An 18,195-nucleotide genomic window follows, 5' to 3' on the forward strand; every position below is an offset into this window, starting at 1 on the left:
AAAATGTTAAAGATTTATACAATGACACTTCAATAGTAATTAAACCCGCCGATAAAGGCAGAGGTCTTGTAATTCAATCTAAAGAAAAATATGAAGCAGAAGCCTTGAGACAACTAAACGACTGCAATACATATGTTAAACTAAATAAAGATCCAACAAAAGATATAAAAAACAAATTTAATATGTACTTAAAAAAGGGAAAAGATTTGGGAATCCTAAGTACCAAAGAATATAATTATATTGATATACAATCCCCTAAGATCCCAGTCATATATTTCCTTCCAAAAATCCATAAAAATATAAGCAACCCCTCGGGACGACCAATTGTATCCGGTATAGGATTGCTCCTTTCTAACCTATCCGAATACATTGATATAATGTTACAGCCATATGTGAAACAAACAAGATCATATCTAAAAGACACGATAGACTTATTAAAAAAAATTAAAATATTGTTTGGAAAGAAGACTACATACTTATCACCTGTGATGTACAGTCACTGTATACGATCATACAACATGACAAAGGGTGTCAAGCTATCAGATCCAATTTAGAAAGAGATGATTCTATGCCTCAAGAACTAACTGAGTTTTTAATTGAAGGCATAGACCTAATTTTAAAACATAATTATTTTTGATTTAAAGATGGTTTTTATCTGCAAAAAACGGGAACATCTATGGGTACCAGGTTTGCACCCAGTTATGCCAACCTCTATATGGCAGAGTGGGAGGACCAGTCCGTTTGGAGGGGGCATGACTGGGTGGAATGCCTGGTATCCTATTCCCGATACATAGCTGACCTTTTTATTTGGAAAGGGTCTATGAGTTCAGCTTAGGATTTTATTTCTCTTTTAAACAATAATGATGATGGTATACTTTTAACTGCAGATTTTAGTAATTCCATGGTGACTTATTTAGATTTAAATATTTATATTGAGAACAATAAAATACAAACAAAAACACATTTCAAGGATGTAAATGTAAATAATTATATAAGCACTGACAGTTGCAATAATAAAATATGGCTAGATAGTATACCTAAAAGCCAAATAATGCGACTCAAAAGAAACTGTTCAGATACATCGACTTTTCTTAAACAAGCAAACACATTAAAAGAGAGTTTCATACAAAAAGGATACAACGCTAAGAATATTGAATCAACAATCAACCAAACAGCTATAATAAATAGAAATCAGCTCATACATAAAACAAAACTTCGAGTGAATCAAGGCAATTCTGATTTTATTTTACCAATTGTATTAGATTATAATAATAAAAATAAACACTTGAAAAAATTTTTAACTAAACATTGGCACTTTTTGAAGGAAGATGAAATCCTGAGAAAAATAATCCCTGATAAACCAAAAATAATATTCTGAGGAGCACCAAATTTGAAGATGCATTTAACAAAAAAATTTACAAAGAATAGTCCTAATAAAGTTAATAATTTTATGAATAAAAAAGGTTTTTATAAGTGCAATTGTTGTATGGCATGCAAAAAAACTAAAACAACAAAGAGAACGATTACGGAATTTAGGTCAAATAACACTGGGAAAATATACACTATAAAAGAGGTCATCACATGCAACAGTAAGAATGTGATCTATTTATTAGAATGTCCGTGTGGCCTTCAGTATGTAGGCAGAACGGTTAGATCTTTAAAGACAAGAATAGCAGAGCACTGCAGAAATGTAGAAAAAGGCTTAAAAAAAAAAATCACTTAATACCAACCCATTTTTGCATGCACAATAATGATCCAAAACACCTTTCATTTACTGGGATTGCAATTGTAAAAAAATCACTGGAGGGGAGGAGATATTGTTAAAAAGATTGGACAAATAGAAATGAAGTGGGTGTACCAGTTAGACACCCTACACCCTAATGGGTTGAATGCGGATTTTGATCTTTACAATTTTTTTATAACAGCATGAACTGGCCTTTTAATATTTTTTATAACATATATATTTTTATATATTTTATTATAAAATATCTCCCTTTTTCTCTTATTTTTTATTCTTACTCATATATATATATATATATATATATATATATATATATATATATTTTTTTTTTTTATTTAACATTTTTTCCGATCTTTTTTACATTAATCTTACTCCTGGTTTTTATACATATATGACCTTTTTGTTTCTTAATGAGTTTTTCAATGAATTTTATATATATATATATATATATATATATGTTTTCCTGTTCTCTATATATTTATATATTTATATTTGTATACACTATATCAATGTACTTTTATATGTGTTCTAATCTTAATTCAGATCTATCTAATATGATTATATTTGGATATAATATCCTCATTATAAATATGATATATATTCACTCAAATTATGTCCAATAAGTTACATCCCCTTATGTACTGTATAATCTTAATGTACTGTATAATTCTTTATGATTATTCAAAACATGCTTTGCTGCTACTATTGCTATTTACTATAATTAGTACCGTGTTTCTCCGAAAATAAGACCGGGTCTTATATTAATTTTAGTCACACAAAACACACTAGGGCTTATTTTCAGGGTAGGGCTTATTTATTTACGGTACCGGTATGTACATTGAACCCCGCCTTTAATTAATCCACCCCCCCTTTAATTAATCCACCCCCCCTTTAATTAATCCACCCCCCCTTTAATTAATCCACCCCCCCTTTAATTAATCCACCCCCCCTTTAATTAATCCACCCCCCCTTTAATTAATCCACCCCCCCTTTAATTAATCCACCCCCCCTTTAATTAATCCACCCCCCCTTTAATTAATCCACCCCCCTTTAATAAATCCACCCCCTCTAATTAATCCACCCCCCTCTAATTAATCCACCCCCCTTTAATTAATCCACCCCCCTCTTTAATAAATCCACCCCCTCTAATTAATCCACCCCCTTTAACTAATCCACACCCCCTCTAATTAATCCACCACCCCTTTAATTAATCCACCACCCCTTTAATTAATCCACCCCCCTTTAATTAATCCACCCCCCTTTAATTAATCCACCCCACCTTTAATTAATTCACCCTCCCTCTAATCCACCCCCTCTAATTAATCCACACCCCCCTCTAATTAATCCACACCCCCCTCTAATTAATCCACACCTCCTCTAATTAATCCACACCTCCTCTAATTAATCCACACCCCCTCTAATTAATCCACACCCCCCTCTAATTAATCCACACCCCCTCTAATTAATTCACCCCCCCTCTAATTAATTCACCCCCCTTTAATTAATTCACCCCCCTTTAATTAATTCACGCCCCTCTTTAATTAATTCACCCCCCCCCCCCTTTAATTAATTAAGTCCCAGACATAAAATACCGGTATCTACTCACAGTTCAAAGAGTCCGACCACTGGGTGTCTCACTGCCCGGAATGTATCCTTCCGCTGAAGATCCGTGAAGGCAGACTGACGGCGCTGCGCACGTCGTCATCACGCTGCGCACGTCGTCATCACGCTGCGCGATGCCGCGGCCCGCAACGCTCCTCCCCCTCCTCCTCATAGAAGAAGGAAGTCCCGCCGGGCCGCAAAGGTAAAATGCCTAGGTCTTATTTTCGGGGTAGGGCTTATATTGCAGCCCACCCTGAAAATTCGGCTAGGGCTTATTTTCGGGGTAGGTCCTATTTTCGGGGAAACACGGTATTATGTATAAACATCATAATTCTGGTGGTCTTTGTGACATTAATATATACGCTTATCTTTTGCCAATTACAATCATGGCAGCTATGTTATCACAGAGAAGGACTATATGCCCATTCTCTATATGTTCCGATCTAATCCAGCAGCCATGACGCTCTGGAACGCAACGCACGCTGTTCTCTTAGCGTTGCGTGCGTTCCATCTGAGCGCAACAGTATCATTGGATTAATCGCGCCGAAATACTCTTCAGGCATGACGCGTGTACCTGCGTCACTTCCAGTGCGACGCGAGTACCGCGTCACTATCTATGCGACATGTGCGTTCCAGCCGAAAATCCCGGAAATAGGAAGCAGCACACCATCAATGAATTACATAATTTACAAGCATATATAAACGGATCCTTGAGGGAGTCACTCCACACTTCTGAAGAAGCCTTACCAGGCGAAACGCGTTAAGTGGACTTTTATTGCATACTTATGATTTTTTACTTGTTTGTTATATATTAAAGTATACTTTTTATAGATTACTTTTATATTCCACTATTTTTATTTACTTCCTCGATCCTGCACATCCTTGGTGGGGATTATACCACCCAAGCTGTTTACACTAGAGCAGGCTTTATGCTCTAGTAATTGTAAGTACATTACTATTTATTCTTTTCCAATTATTGGTACCTACTTCACCATTTGCTGCTATATCTTTTCTCCATATAAACTACGCATATTGCATTTTGGAAACATCTGGAGTTACCATAACCACATATCCTGAGACGGGGATTGTACCGTCCAAGCGCATCACAGCCGAGCTCTGTTATAGCTCATCCAAATGTGAGTGGACTGTGTATAGTTATATTCACCATTTTCTGGATTGATTTACTGTATTGCACGATTACCTCTTTGCTTATTTTTATTTTGAGGTTACCATCTACTTTGGACACATTTGCATAATATATGTATGTATATTTTTTGTATATATTAATCTTTAGGCGTGGTATACACCCCCCCCCCCCCCTTTTTTTCTTGTTATTCACTTACAAGGTCCTGGGAATCCTTGTTCTGTATACTGCAGCCTGTTCACCATTCACTATAGTGAGCGCCTATTACTCTTTTTTTCTCCTAAAAAGTCAGCAATAACACAATGATATACCAAGCATGCAGCCAGACAGGACGCATTATGGGATGTTCTACTTCTTTGAGCTCATGGAAGCATGCGCAACCCATAATAAGCTGCAGTCCCGGGCTTAGCTCACTGACAGAACAATTCGATTCAAGAGCTGTAGTGGTTATGGTGTTGGATTGTTCCTTAAAATGATTATGTGGTGTTTCAAAGTAAAAAGGGCTTAGTCAATCGGGGCTAGGATAAATCAGAAGATGCACAGAAAGAGATCTACAATTATTTAAATGTTTGAAGGAAAAATACACAAATTAATGTGATTTTTTTACTTTCATAATAACAATTGAAAATTTGCAATTTTGCTTTAAAAGAAACGTAGATCTGTGCACACATATGTTTAATATTATGATGGTTTTCGTACAAAAGCAAGGATTTGTATGGTAAAACAAAAATAATGACAAATGTGATTTTTCCCAAAACAATTCAATGTTTCCAGTGAATCCTTTTTAATGTTCAAGTAAGACTGAAACACACCAGGGATGGGTATGAAGAAAAAACAAACCCCATAACATTTACGGATCAACACTAATCGCAGTAATAAAATTTCAAACAATGAACTCATGCTCAAAGTAAAGATAATTGATGTAATTAATTCCCCTTACATGTCATTGAATACATAGCTCAACCTGGAGTCAATTAAAAACTTATAAAATAAAAAAATAAACAACTTTTTCCCCCCCCATCTTCTTTGAGGTTATGGAGTGGAACAGTATAGTGAAATCGCAACACTTGTCTGTAAGTTTAGCATTAAATTAGTCATTGTAACACAGCTATGTTGGACCATACCTGCCTCAGCAAGCTTACATTGAAGTCACCTTAAAGCAATGCAACAGAGCTTGCTGTAGAAGGAGACAAACCGTTTATCTCCTTTATGAAGGGGGATTATCTCCTAACTCTCCTATGCTCATACTGACATTTTAGTGTGAATCTTCAAAAAGCCATGACCTCAGCCCAGGTTTAGTCTCTGGATATATTGTACCTTTGAAGAACTACATTGTCTTTAGTCTACGTGTTGGGGCAAAAGTTCTAACCTTCCATGACGAAAACTCCATGAAAAAGATTTTTTTCTTTTTTTAAAGTACTTTAAAAAGGTATGACAAGAGAATGACAAAGAATAGCACTTTCCTCTTGTTCACAAGGCAAATTCCTATGGTAAGTACGATGTCACTGACATTTCAAACAATGTTATAAAAGGAGATGTTTTATTTTACTAGTAACTAATCTAAAACACTTCAGCCAATTAGAAGATATTTAAACAGCACAAATTGCAAGATTTGTATAATTCTGTATATCTTTTAAAAATGCAGTATGCAGTAGGTCATCGCGCTCTGCTCCTTGTTAGACAATCTCCTGATCAAAAATTGATTTGAGGATAGAGATTATGGAAATTTGACTCATATCGAAGGAGGCATGCAGAATCTCATTATTATAAGAATAACTAGTATACCCCGTGTATAGCACAGTAACAGTCAGTAGGTTAATAAGAAGATCCATGGTCAACATGCATTGGTAATCATATGTTTGTTTATGTCAAAGCTATGCATGTATGCATGTACTGAACAAGGACGAAGACTTTACTGCAAGTCCTTCTGGTTGCACATCTTGACATTAGGATAGCCAGAATATAGGACTCCATTTAATATTTTTAGATAAACTTTTCAAATTATGTTTTAAAAATATTAAAATCGAGGCCACAGTTAGTGAGGAGAACACAAGCTTGCAGCATACTATTCTGGAATGTTATTAAAGTTCCTTCTCAACCTAGAACTTGGCATCTGGATGACTTGACTTCTGCGTTCATTGGCTGGAAATCATAGACCTTTTAGATAACGGTCCTGTACCCACATCCCAAGGTACCAGGAGTTTAGTTAGTCCTTATCTCTGTTCCATAGGTTACCTTCCAGAAATGGTTGAGTGGCTGTGTAGAAATGAATCCTGTTGAGGAAGACCGGATTGTTCAAAGCACAGCTTCTAGGTACTAAACATCTGACAGTGGATTACTGTTTCGCTGTTCCAGCTCAGCTAAATTCCCATTAATCTTGAAGTATAAGAGACTCCTCCACTTTCAATGTTGCCGGCAATGCTTGAATTGTGTGTGACAAAATAATCTCTCTTCTAAGCAGCGCTATAAAATGGGTCATTAGACTTGCAGGTCATGAAACCGTTAAATACAGCTTCAGACACAGCACCTGCATTTCCTATGACACTGCTACTGTGGCCTACATTAAAGAGACATGCGTGGACAGGGAAAAGCCTCACTGGTTAAAGAGAACTTTATTTCTGATTTTCTGAGTGTAATGTTTTCGTGATTTTGCTGGGCTAGGGATTCTGGAATGAAAACAGATCATTGTAGTTACTGAGAGAAAAGGGGCATGGTTGGAAATATTTTCATTAGAACTTTCTGCCAACTATCTAGACATGGCTCTGGGCAATTCCAAAGAAAGAAGCATTGGAAGATTTGCCACAGTGACTGATTGCAAAGAGGCAGAGAATGCTTTATCTCAAGCATCTTCACAATCTTCAGCATCTCCCACAATAAAAAAAGAATTCTATAAAAGTGTGCATAGTATGTAAAAGTATGTCAAACTGCTCCTTAGAGATTTATTAAAGCTTTATAGTGATCAGAAATATACATGGTATGATCAAGTTCTCAAACATCACTTTAAAGGGACAGTCTAAGCACCATAAATCACTTCATCAGAACAAACTGGTTTGGGGGCATAGATACTACCCACGGTTTATAGCATGGTTTAAATTCGGCAGTTTCCATGCCTTCTATTTTATAAAGGGATTGCGAACATCACACATTGCAGAACGTGCTTAGAAGAAGAGTCGGCCTTGCTGTGGATTACAGATGCGTTTAATGGGTTTTTAATATATTTTTTGGATTATTACAAATAATATTATAATTATTTTAATTAAAGTGCTCCTTTACAAACTTCCTATAACTTGTGTTGATGCACTTTAATTCTGCTCTGCGTTTTCTTTTTAAAATAGAATTAAATGATGTGCAACAGCATTATGTCAGACATCACTGAAGGTTCTTCACTAAACTGGCATTTGTGGATAAATGACAAGGAAATTTAACCAAGCTGTATAAATGACTAAATTGCCTGCCCCCCCCCCCCCCCCCCCCGCCCCAGATAAACAGACATACACACCTCAGATTTTCACTAGCGAGTGGAAATTCCCCCCACACACACACATCCATACATTTACAAAAATATATACAAAAGGATAGCACTCCAGGGACTTAAAATGAAGACTTAACTTATTACCTTAAATAAAAACTGTCAACGTTTCAGCTAGATTCTCTCAAGCTTTCATCAGGACAAAACAAAGCTTGAGGGAATCAAGCTGAAACTTTGACAATTTTTATTTAAGGTAACAAAAGTTAAGCCTTAATTTAAGTCCCTGGATTGCTATACTTTTGTATATATTTTTGTATTTTTGGCTGGACAAGCTACGGGCAATATAGTCGTTTTGGTGGAGTGCAAGATTTTTATATATATATATATATATATATATATATATATATATATATATATATATATATATATATATATATATATATATTATAAATAAAACGGATATCAAAGGTATGTTTCAGGGTCTGAATCCTAGCACCATAACCACTCTCTAATGTGCTGTGTCCCTTTAACCCCTTAAGGACACATGAGAGAAATATTTTGTCATGATTCCCTTTTTTTGTGTCCTTAAGGGGTTAATATACCAATATATAACAGAAGCTATGCTTACCCTCCTCCACTGATGACATGAGAATTGCTGATAACAAATCGACACACATCTTCCTGGTGGCCCAAAAACACAGTAAAGGGTCTTCTGTGCAAGCCATTGTTATTAGGGCGCAGTTGGTATGCCCTGATTTCTTCTGCCTGAGATAGGTACAATATATCACCACTGATTTGCAGCCACGGCATTAAACTGTAAGGAGGAAGGGGTGAAGAAAATTAGTACAATCTTAACTTGGAAAAAACAGGAAATAAAAAAAAAAAAAACAAGAAAATACAGGTTAATAAAAGCATTACGTCAGAATGCTTGGGAGATTTGGACAAAATAGCTAATGGTATTAAATTATTTTTATCTAAATTAAAGGTGTGACTCATTCTTTAAATCACTCTGGGTGAGACACATCTATTACAAGAACTGGTTAACTATGAAATAATGGAGTGCAGGGGCTGAAAAATATTTTAGAATTTAAAGTCCGTAAACAGTCCCCAACACAAGGTGTAGGCCAGACGTCAACAAGAAAAGATAAAAAGGGAAAGTGAAAAAAGGAAATGGAAAGAAAGGATTTTTTTTAAATAGTAAAATTCAGGGAAAAAAAAAAAAAAGAGGCAAGGAAAAATGTCAAGGAGACACAAAGGAAAACGGAATGCAAAATCAGGAAAGGGGGAATGAAATGAAACAGAAAAATGGAAAAAAGGGAAAGGGAAAAAAAAAGTAATTAAAGAAGAGGAAAAAACAGGAAAATGGAATGCTAGATTTTTATTGGCTACCTTTGTATTACTGGTTATTGGTAAAGGTATCACTCAGTCCTCAAACTACCCATGGATATTGACGGTCTGCTCTGTGATTGGTTTAGCTAAAAAGACCCAATCGCAAAGCGGAAGAAAATGTAAGATCTACACCAATCACAGCCATTAAATAGCTGCGGAACAAGCCTGCTGTTTTGCTTCTATTTCCGAAAGGGCATTAGATTAACATCACTTAATGTGAATATTTCACCCTATTAAAAAATATATGAGCTATTCCGGACAACGGAAAATCTCTTTGTTAAAGGATTGCAGAAGAGCATAGTCCCCACATACACACATTACTGGAAGTATTTTTCTTTGCTAAGTATTACTGTGAAATATAGGATTTAAAGCATTTATAGAAAGAATGACAAGCACAGCTGAACGCTTTAAATCAGGAAACCTGGGACTCCTATTAGTTATTGTAATTTCATAGCTTTAGTCATACCCCCAGGTATTTGTGTAGCCTGTAGAGAGACATTCTGATTGTTAGTGACAGCAAAGCCATTTACCAACTAAGTCTGTCATTGCAAATAGATCATTATGAGTCATCGGAGGCAGAAGAACAAGATGTTTTATGGGACAGGAGTTCCTGCTCACACATTTATCTTGGCAAGACTGCTCCTGAGCTTCAGGTACAAAGACGGCAGCTTCTCTGAACTTTTTTTTTTACCCTTTTTAATTGCATCATATATCTTTAAGGTCACCGCATGAAAGTATAGTCAAATGAAATGCCGCCCTGTACTTAACGAAGTAAATGTCTTTATTTTACTATCTTATGGCCCTTCGCAAAACAATGCCCACCTCTCCGTACCTGTAATCCATTTCCTGTTGTGGGGAAGTATTTCACTTAGATTACATGTCAAAGTTCACATAGAGAAAAAATAAAGTGCTACACATTAGCAACCAAACGTACAGCCTTTTCTTCGTCTGATTCACTTCGGTCCATATTATTTAATACTTTAAGCCAGGACCAAAAGCAATGCGATACAGAAATTAATATAAATAGATGGAAGGTGAAAATCATTTGGGCACGAGCCTCCAGACATATAAATAAATCATTGGAAAAAAATTGGAATGCTCATTAAATTCCATAATGTAAACACTAAGACCATTCTAATAATGTATGGGATACTGTACCATATCCAATAAGCTGTAATGATTATAGTGATTGGAGAGTCCCTTTAACAAACAGTATACGAAATGGATCCGCTCGCTCCAGGAAAGGCAAGAATCAGACAACAGCCAGTCTCACCAAATTTACAACCATAGTTTGAAGATGTGGTATTCAATCTCTCAGAGACTGTTTTTGCATGGAGTGATAACAAACGGTAAATTATCTAATGGAACCCCATGCATTCCACATTTTTATTTGTTTGGCTCACTTAGACTAAAGTGTGTCATTAGGAGAGTTGGTGATCAGTCATTGATGCAAGTTTGCAAATTCAGTGGATAGAGGGCCTTGTCATAATATGAAATTATGAATACTAAGAAATATATACCGATTTGGATTTGTCACGCTGTAACCTCAGAAAAATGCATCTTACTTCAATGAAAAAAAAAACCTGAAACACTACAGTACTAACATATCTACTCATAGAACATATTAACATAACATATCACTCAGACAGAGAGCATAACATGATGTATGGCACGTCTCGCTAATGTAAAAATTTAAGTCAATTATTCTGTGCCCCTCAATACAAAGCAGGACATCGTGATGGGCTGACCATAGATTTTGTAACTCAAGTAAAATCAGAAATCCTCAGTAACCATCCAATAAGTTCAAACGAGGTTTCTATTTAACCATCAAAACAACTGTTGGAACGTTCAGTCTGTCTCACTCATGAACTAGGAGTCTGGAGTTATAAACTTTATTATGTGAAGTCACCAAATATTGTAACATATTATTGCAGCATAAACCGAATTTTGCTTGAATGCCTGTTTTGACGTATTTCATCCCTGTCCACAATTTAAAGTGCTGCACGTTTATATCGACATACACATAATATCCTAATAAACAGTAATAAAGAAAACACTTGCTTGCGTTTCCATTTGAGAAGTATATCGCGTCGGCAACGTCCATTTTTCCAGTTTTGTGAAACCCGTACTCTTTCCTTCACTGAAATTCCAGGAAACCTGCAAGAAAATAAAGGGTCTTGTTAATTTTCTTATATCCAGTGAAAATGTAAGAAAATTGTGCATCTATATAAAGAGAGAGCCAGCAGCCATTAAATATTATCCAAGTTATTCTTTAAAGTGTGGTTTGTTGGAAAATCAAAGTACATTTTAAAATAGGCAAAAGTAGTCAGACTGAAAAAGCAAAGTTGGAGAAATTTTCCAATTCAGCTAGTTTGGCAAAACAATTTAAATTCACTGTGAACAGACTGAATTTCTAACAATCCATGCCTTAACGAACAACTCTGTTGTCATTAGGTAAGAAACTGCCAGTAGGGTCCAAAATACAGATCTGAGCTAATATGCATCTAAAAGGAGCAGTGATTGCTTTTGTCTCCTTTGATTAGAACACTCCGAACAAACTGACTCTGAGAGCGGTGTTTAGCATTAAACCGAATACATAAAAACCTGTCCAACAGGCTCCTGCATCAATACATAAACATACACACACATATTGTGTTTATCTCAGAAACACCATACATCTTAAACTTCAAGAGCATATATTGTCACTACAATTAAAGAACCAATTGTTCTAGAGAGTAAATAAAAACACCTATGTATTTGTAGCAATCTTTTTAACAGACTGTTAACGTTTTACTCAAATCACCACAACCACTCCAGTGATTTGAAGTGGTCATGGTGCCTAGGCACTGGCAGGACCAGGTAAGAGGGCAAACTGTTTTAAAACGCTTTGCGCCATTACAGGAAAACGAGGCCAGGGTACCCCTAGCATCATAACCTCTACAGCAGGCTATGATACTTTACGAAAACTGTAAAGCAGAACAAAAAGGAGATGATCAGTCGCACTCAATGGTTAAACAGCTTCTTGTTTATAACTAGTTACAACATAATTCCACCTAGGCTGCTTCCTTTTAATACAAATTCCCATTCAGACGTTCACTGCAGAAGACTCCAAAGGCCAAAATCAGAATATTAAGCAGCCCAGTGAATTGCATGGTTTTGGAGTATTATATTCAGTTCAGATATTCAGCTAGGTGTTATATATTCGAAATCCTCCCAGGATTCCAAAGTTACCGTATATACTCGAGTATAAGCCGAGTTTTTCAGCCCATTTTTTGGGCTGAAAAACCCCAACTCGGCTTATACTCGAGTCAAGGTCTGTATTATGGCAATTTACATTGCCATAATACAGACTGGGGCTGGCAGAGCTGTAACTTACCTGTTCTGCAGCTCCTGTCAGCTCTCTCCTCCTCCGCGCCGTCCGTTCAGCACCTCGGTCAGCTCCCAGTGTAAATCTCGCGAGAGCCGCGGCTCTCGCGAGACTTACAGTGTGAGCTGATAGAAGGAGCTGAACGGACGGCGCAGAGGAGGAGAGAGCTGACAGGAGCTGCAGAACAGGTAAGTTACAGCTCTGCCAGCCCCCCTCTCCCCCCCACTGAACTGCCACTGGACCACCAGGGAAGGAGAGCCCCCCTCCCTGCCATGTATCAAGCAGGGAGGGGGGACCAAAAATAAATAAAAATATAAATAAAATAAGAAATAATAATAAAAAATAATAATAATAATAATAATAAAAAAAATAATAATAAAAAAAGGGGGTATAAGGACCACTGTGGGGGGGGTATAAGGACCACTATGGGAGGGAGGGGGTGGGATAAGGACCACTATGGGAGGGAGGGGGGGTATAAGGACCGCTATGGGAGGGAAGGGGGGATAAGGACCACTATGGGAGGGAGGGGGGGGGGATAAGGACCACTATGGGAGGGAGGGGGGGGGATAAGGACCACTATGGGAGGGAGGGGGGGATAAGGACCACTATGAAAGGGAGGGGGGATAAGGACCACTATCGGAGGGAGGGGGGTGGGATAAGGACCACTATGGGAGGGAGGGGGGTGGGATAAGGACCACTATGGGAGGGAGGGGGGGAGAAAAGGAACACTATGGGAGGGAGGGGGGGATAAGGACCACTATGGGAGGGAGGGAGGGGGGGGATAAGGACCACTATGGGAGGGAGGGGGATAAGGACCACTATGGGAGGGAGGGGGGGGATAAGGACCACTATCGGAGGGAGGGGGGGGGGATAAGGACCACTATCGGAGGGAGGGGGGGGGATAAGGACCACTATCGGAGGGAGGGGGGTGGGATAAGGACCACTATGGGAGGGAGGGGGGGAGAAAAGGAACACTATGGGAGGGAGGGGGGGATAAGGACCACTATGGGAGGGAGGGAGGGGGGGGATAAGGACCACTATGGGAGGGAGGGAGGGGGGGGATAAGGACCACTATGGGAGGGAGGGGGATAAGGACCACTATGGGAGGGAGGGGGATAAGGACCACTATGGGAGGGAGGGGGATAAGGACCACTATGGGAGGGAGGGGGGGATAAGGACCACTATGGGAGGGAGGGGGGGATAAGGACCACTATGGGAGGGAGGGGGGGATAAGGACCACTATGGGAGGGAGGGGGGGATAAGGACCACTATGGGAGGGAGGGGGGGATAAGGACCACTAGGGGAGGGGAGGGGGAAGTAAGGACCACTAGGGGAGGGGGAAGTAAGGACCACTAGGGGAGGGGAGGGTAAGGACCACTAGGGGAGGGGAGGGTAAGGACCACTAGGGGAGGGGTGAGTCAGGACCACTGGGGGAGGGGGGTGAAGGAACACGGGGGTGGGGAGGTAAGGACCACTGAGGGAGGAGGAGGGGAGGTCAGGACATATGGGGGGGGGGGCAAATATCCTTGCACCGGCCCTGCACACACTGCATTCATACACTGCATTCATACACACACTGCACTCATACACACACACTGCACTCATACACACACACACTGCATTCATACACACACACACTGCATTCATACACACACACACTGCATTCATACACACACACACACTGCACTCATACACACGCTGCACTCATACGCACACACGCTGCACTCATACGCACACACGCTGCACTCATACGCACACACGCTGCACTCATACGCACACACTGCATTCATTATACACACACTGTAAATAAATATTCAATTAATATATTTTTTTTAGGATCTAATTTTATTTAGAAATTTACCAGTAGCTGCTGCATTTCCCACCCTAGTCTTATACTCGAGTCAATAAGTTTTCCCAGTTTTTTTGGGAAAAATTAGGGGTCTCGGCTTATATTCGGGTCGGCTTATACTCGAGTATATACGGTAAATTAAAAGTATTAATTATGGTAAAATACTATTTTTTTGACCAAGCAAACTAGACGCATTTGAGATATTTTTGCACATTACAATCTACAGATTATTTTATTTAAAAGTGGGGGTCAAGTCTAGCCTGGAATACAAAAAAAATTATATTACATAGGTTAGAAATAAATCTATGTGTTAATGGTTTTAAAAACAAACCTTACACTGAATCCAATCCATGTGATTGTAAGACGGTATAACGCATCAGATATTTATATTAGATATTTACTATTCATGCACGTTTGTGTTTGCCAGGTTTACAACACTTTTGTTTTTGCAAAGACAAGCCCAAATGGAAACGGAAGACATTAACATAAATAATTTTTTTTTTTCAAAAATACAATATTGCTACCAACTATTAATGAGAGAATAAAACTCATGAAATGCTTTTTTAAGGCAAAAAAATAATAATAATCAAAGTACAGGCATGAAAACAGTGAGGAGATTGGAAAGAGAAAAGGACCATAAAATGAAACATGGTGAGGCAATAGTTAGAAATGGACAGACCATGTAAGTAATTAGTCCGCTGTACATAGAGCCATCACACCTAGCTGTTAATACATGTAGGAATTTTTAACCTGGCCTCAGGGCCTGCCTAAATCTCCATTTTCCCAGCCCCAGTTCAAAGCCCAAGGCTCATTTTCTCTCCTTTCTCTATTCGATGTCTTCCGGCACTTAGAGACCATTATAATTTGACTGCATTCCTGGGCATCTGACCTGTTTTAAACAAAACAAAAAAGCAAGCTTTGCGATCATTTAAATCTTTTGCCGGCTGTTTGCCTATGATCAGCAAAGCTAGACCAGAGTAGAATTTAGAGGTCTTACATTTTTTTTTTTTCTTCCCTGGGCAAAACAAAGAGTAAAGAAAGAGATGAAGAAAAAAAAAAAAAAAGGTAATAACTCTGTTAGTTTACAGTATCAACAACATCAACAACAAACAATATAAACAAACACCAGACTGAAACTACAGATTTATATTGTAAGGTATACAATATGTAAATTATGTGTGAATATCAATTATGGGTCAAAGTTCTAAAACGTAGAGCTATCACCATGCGATTGAGCTACTACTGGAATATTACCCTAGAATTAATGTTTATATATAATCTCCAAATATGAATATATTAATTACAATAAAGATACTAAAGGCATTGTACTAAAACACTTTACAAAAACAAAAATCCTTGTACCATAAGATCCTATAAAGGGGATGAAGATGCAAAAATGCCCCAGAATACGGCAACACACGGCATTCCAGAATGAAACCGGTAAGCCGCATATAGGATTTGTCAAACAGTAGAAACAGACCACACTATGTCAATTTCGCACAAATGTTGTATGCTTATTTTAGCAACGGTACGAAGACGAATAATTGTGACAATGTCAGGGTTCTGTAACATACCTTTTTCTTGCTTTTAGTGCATTGAATGAAAATATGCACGTAAAGTGTATTTTATAATGTTTAATCAGGTGACATATAGTATTCTCATATAATACAATCTGATTTGAGTCTACAAGGTATTTAAAGGGCCAGGAAACATACTAATTTTATTTTTTTCTACGTTCAGTGAAGCAAATCATTTGCTTCACCGATCAAGCATTTTGAAAGCTTTGCCTTTCTCCTAGAAAATCTTGCAGATTACTTCTATCCATGCTTCTATCAGACATAGGTTTCTGCACTAATCTTGAAGGAACACTTCTTGTCTAATGAAAAAGTGAGACAATATTAGTTCAATTTGTCCAATGATTAATGGTTCGAGGACAGCAGCTAAATCTAAGAAAGAAATCAAATAATAACGAAATAAGAAATAAACAAGGAATCAGCCACAGTGAATGATGATAATATCGAAACGTACAGAATTGCGAATGTTGGCCGAATGTGGACCGAATTTTAAAATATTATTTTATTTGGTTGAAATTCAGTTAAACGAATTCCGATCAGATTTAGCTTTATTAAATTGGTGGGAAAATTGGACTATCACTGTAAACACACACACAAACACAACAAATAAATAAATCAGGAGCCCCGCACTCGGAATCTAGTTTGAATATGTGCCCTCCGGCCACAAATGTAGAAAACTAGAGGGAGGCCACATACAGAACTTAATGCAAAAATGTATAGCTGTCTTTATTACAACAGAATCAATCAATATTGCATACTACTGATTGACGTTTCAGTCCTATATCGGACTTTTGTCAGGTCTTCATAAAAAAAGACAACTATCATTTTTTTGCCTTAAGTCCTGTGGGTGCTCTCTTACTAGTTCTCTCTTTCTCTCTGTAATATATATATATATATATATATATATTTTATATACATAGTTTACAGTACAGTGATTTTCATGCCCTTTTGTTTTATTCAAACAGGTTTCCTTGAATCGTTTGTATGGACTATTTATTTGGACGAGCCACACCACCGTATAAACAAAATTAGGTTGACCACATTTTTTTTTTTCCCCCCAGTCAAACGGATTCGGTCAAAAGTAATTTTTCTGCCAAGCACAAGTCTAGTCTACAATCTCATTCACCAGTCTTTAGAGCACTGGGGGATTATTTGACTCCTGGCAACTCATTCTTTAATGAAGAACACTGGAACTGATTATTTACTTTTTATTTAAGTTCCCTTGAAAAAAGAAGCTACAAATTATGTGTATAAAAAGCAGCCCAGAAGACCAAAAAGGTCTACTTCATAAAATAATAAAGTGATGAGTATAATTAAAAAAAAAAAAAGGAAAAAAATAAATTCACTTTATTATTCATCTATTAGCCAAATATACTAAGTATATTCTACCATTGTTACATCACAATATTTCCAGGAGCTCTCTCTTTTCTCAAGATCTAAAAGATTAAATCTGGTATTTTTTCTATAGGTAAGCTACTTTCTCACATGTATGAAGAAATGTAACCAAACAATAGAAGGAAAATAGTGATACATTTTCTTCAAATTAAGGATTTCCTCTCCGACTTGGCCAGTATGCCAGAAGAAATGCTATATCCCATGCGAGCTCTAGTTTACAGCTGCAAGAGAGAGCTATAATGAAGAGGCTGAGTTTGCAACTTCATAACCATCATCGCAGTCACTGTGTCTATCCCACGTAAAATTGTTTTTACTCTTTAGAGACTAAAAAGAAGAAGCTTGCAGACGCAAGAAAAAAATAAAAAATTTCAACAAAAAAAAAAACAAATCTACTTACCATATTAAAATAAATAAAAATACATCTTGATAGAAAGTCGCATCATGTCTGAATGAAAATTGCAACCGAAGAGTTCCATTTAAGAAAGTCAGAGGGACGTGGTAATTAAATTGCCCCCATTTGGAGCTACAGACCCTACACTAGCCAGAAAAGGGCAGAAATTAAAATAAATCAGTAGCAGATGTTTCTAAATATTTCAAAGGAAAAGGAAAAAAGGTTTTTGAAACCTCAAGATTAAATCCATCATTGGATGGGTGTGCTTAGGGTA

At 37.5% G+C, this 18,195-nt stretch overlaps 1 protein-coding gene across 1 annotated transcript in view; it reads right to left on the bottom strand.

Annotated features, from left to right (window-relative positions):
- Positions 1–18,195, bottom strand: part of FBXW4 (F-box and WD repeat domain containing 4) — a 150,290-nt gene that overhangs the window by 115,794 nt on the left and 16,301 nt on the right. Inside the window, exons 2-3 of the mRNA XM_063433570.1 lie at positions 11,407–11,502; positions 8,585–8,770 (exon numbers count right to left, since the gene is read on the bottom strand). Coding sequence (XP_063289640.1) covers positions 8,585–8,770; positions 11,407–11,502 — 282 coding nt within the window. The remainder of the gene's footprint in view (positions 1–8,584; positions 8,771–11,406; positions 11,503–18,195) is intronic.

The sequence above is a fragment of the Pelobates fuscus genome, chromosome 10 (assembly GCF_036172605.1).
Source record: "Pelobates fuscus isolate aPelFus1 chromosome 10, aPelFus1.pri, whole genome shotgun sequence".
Lineage (NCBI taxonomy): Eukaryota > Metazoa > Chordata > Amphibia > Anura > Pelobatidae > Pelobates > Pelobates fuscus.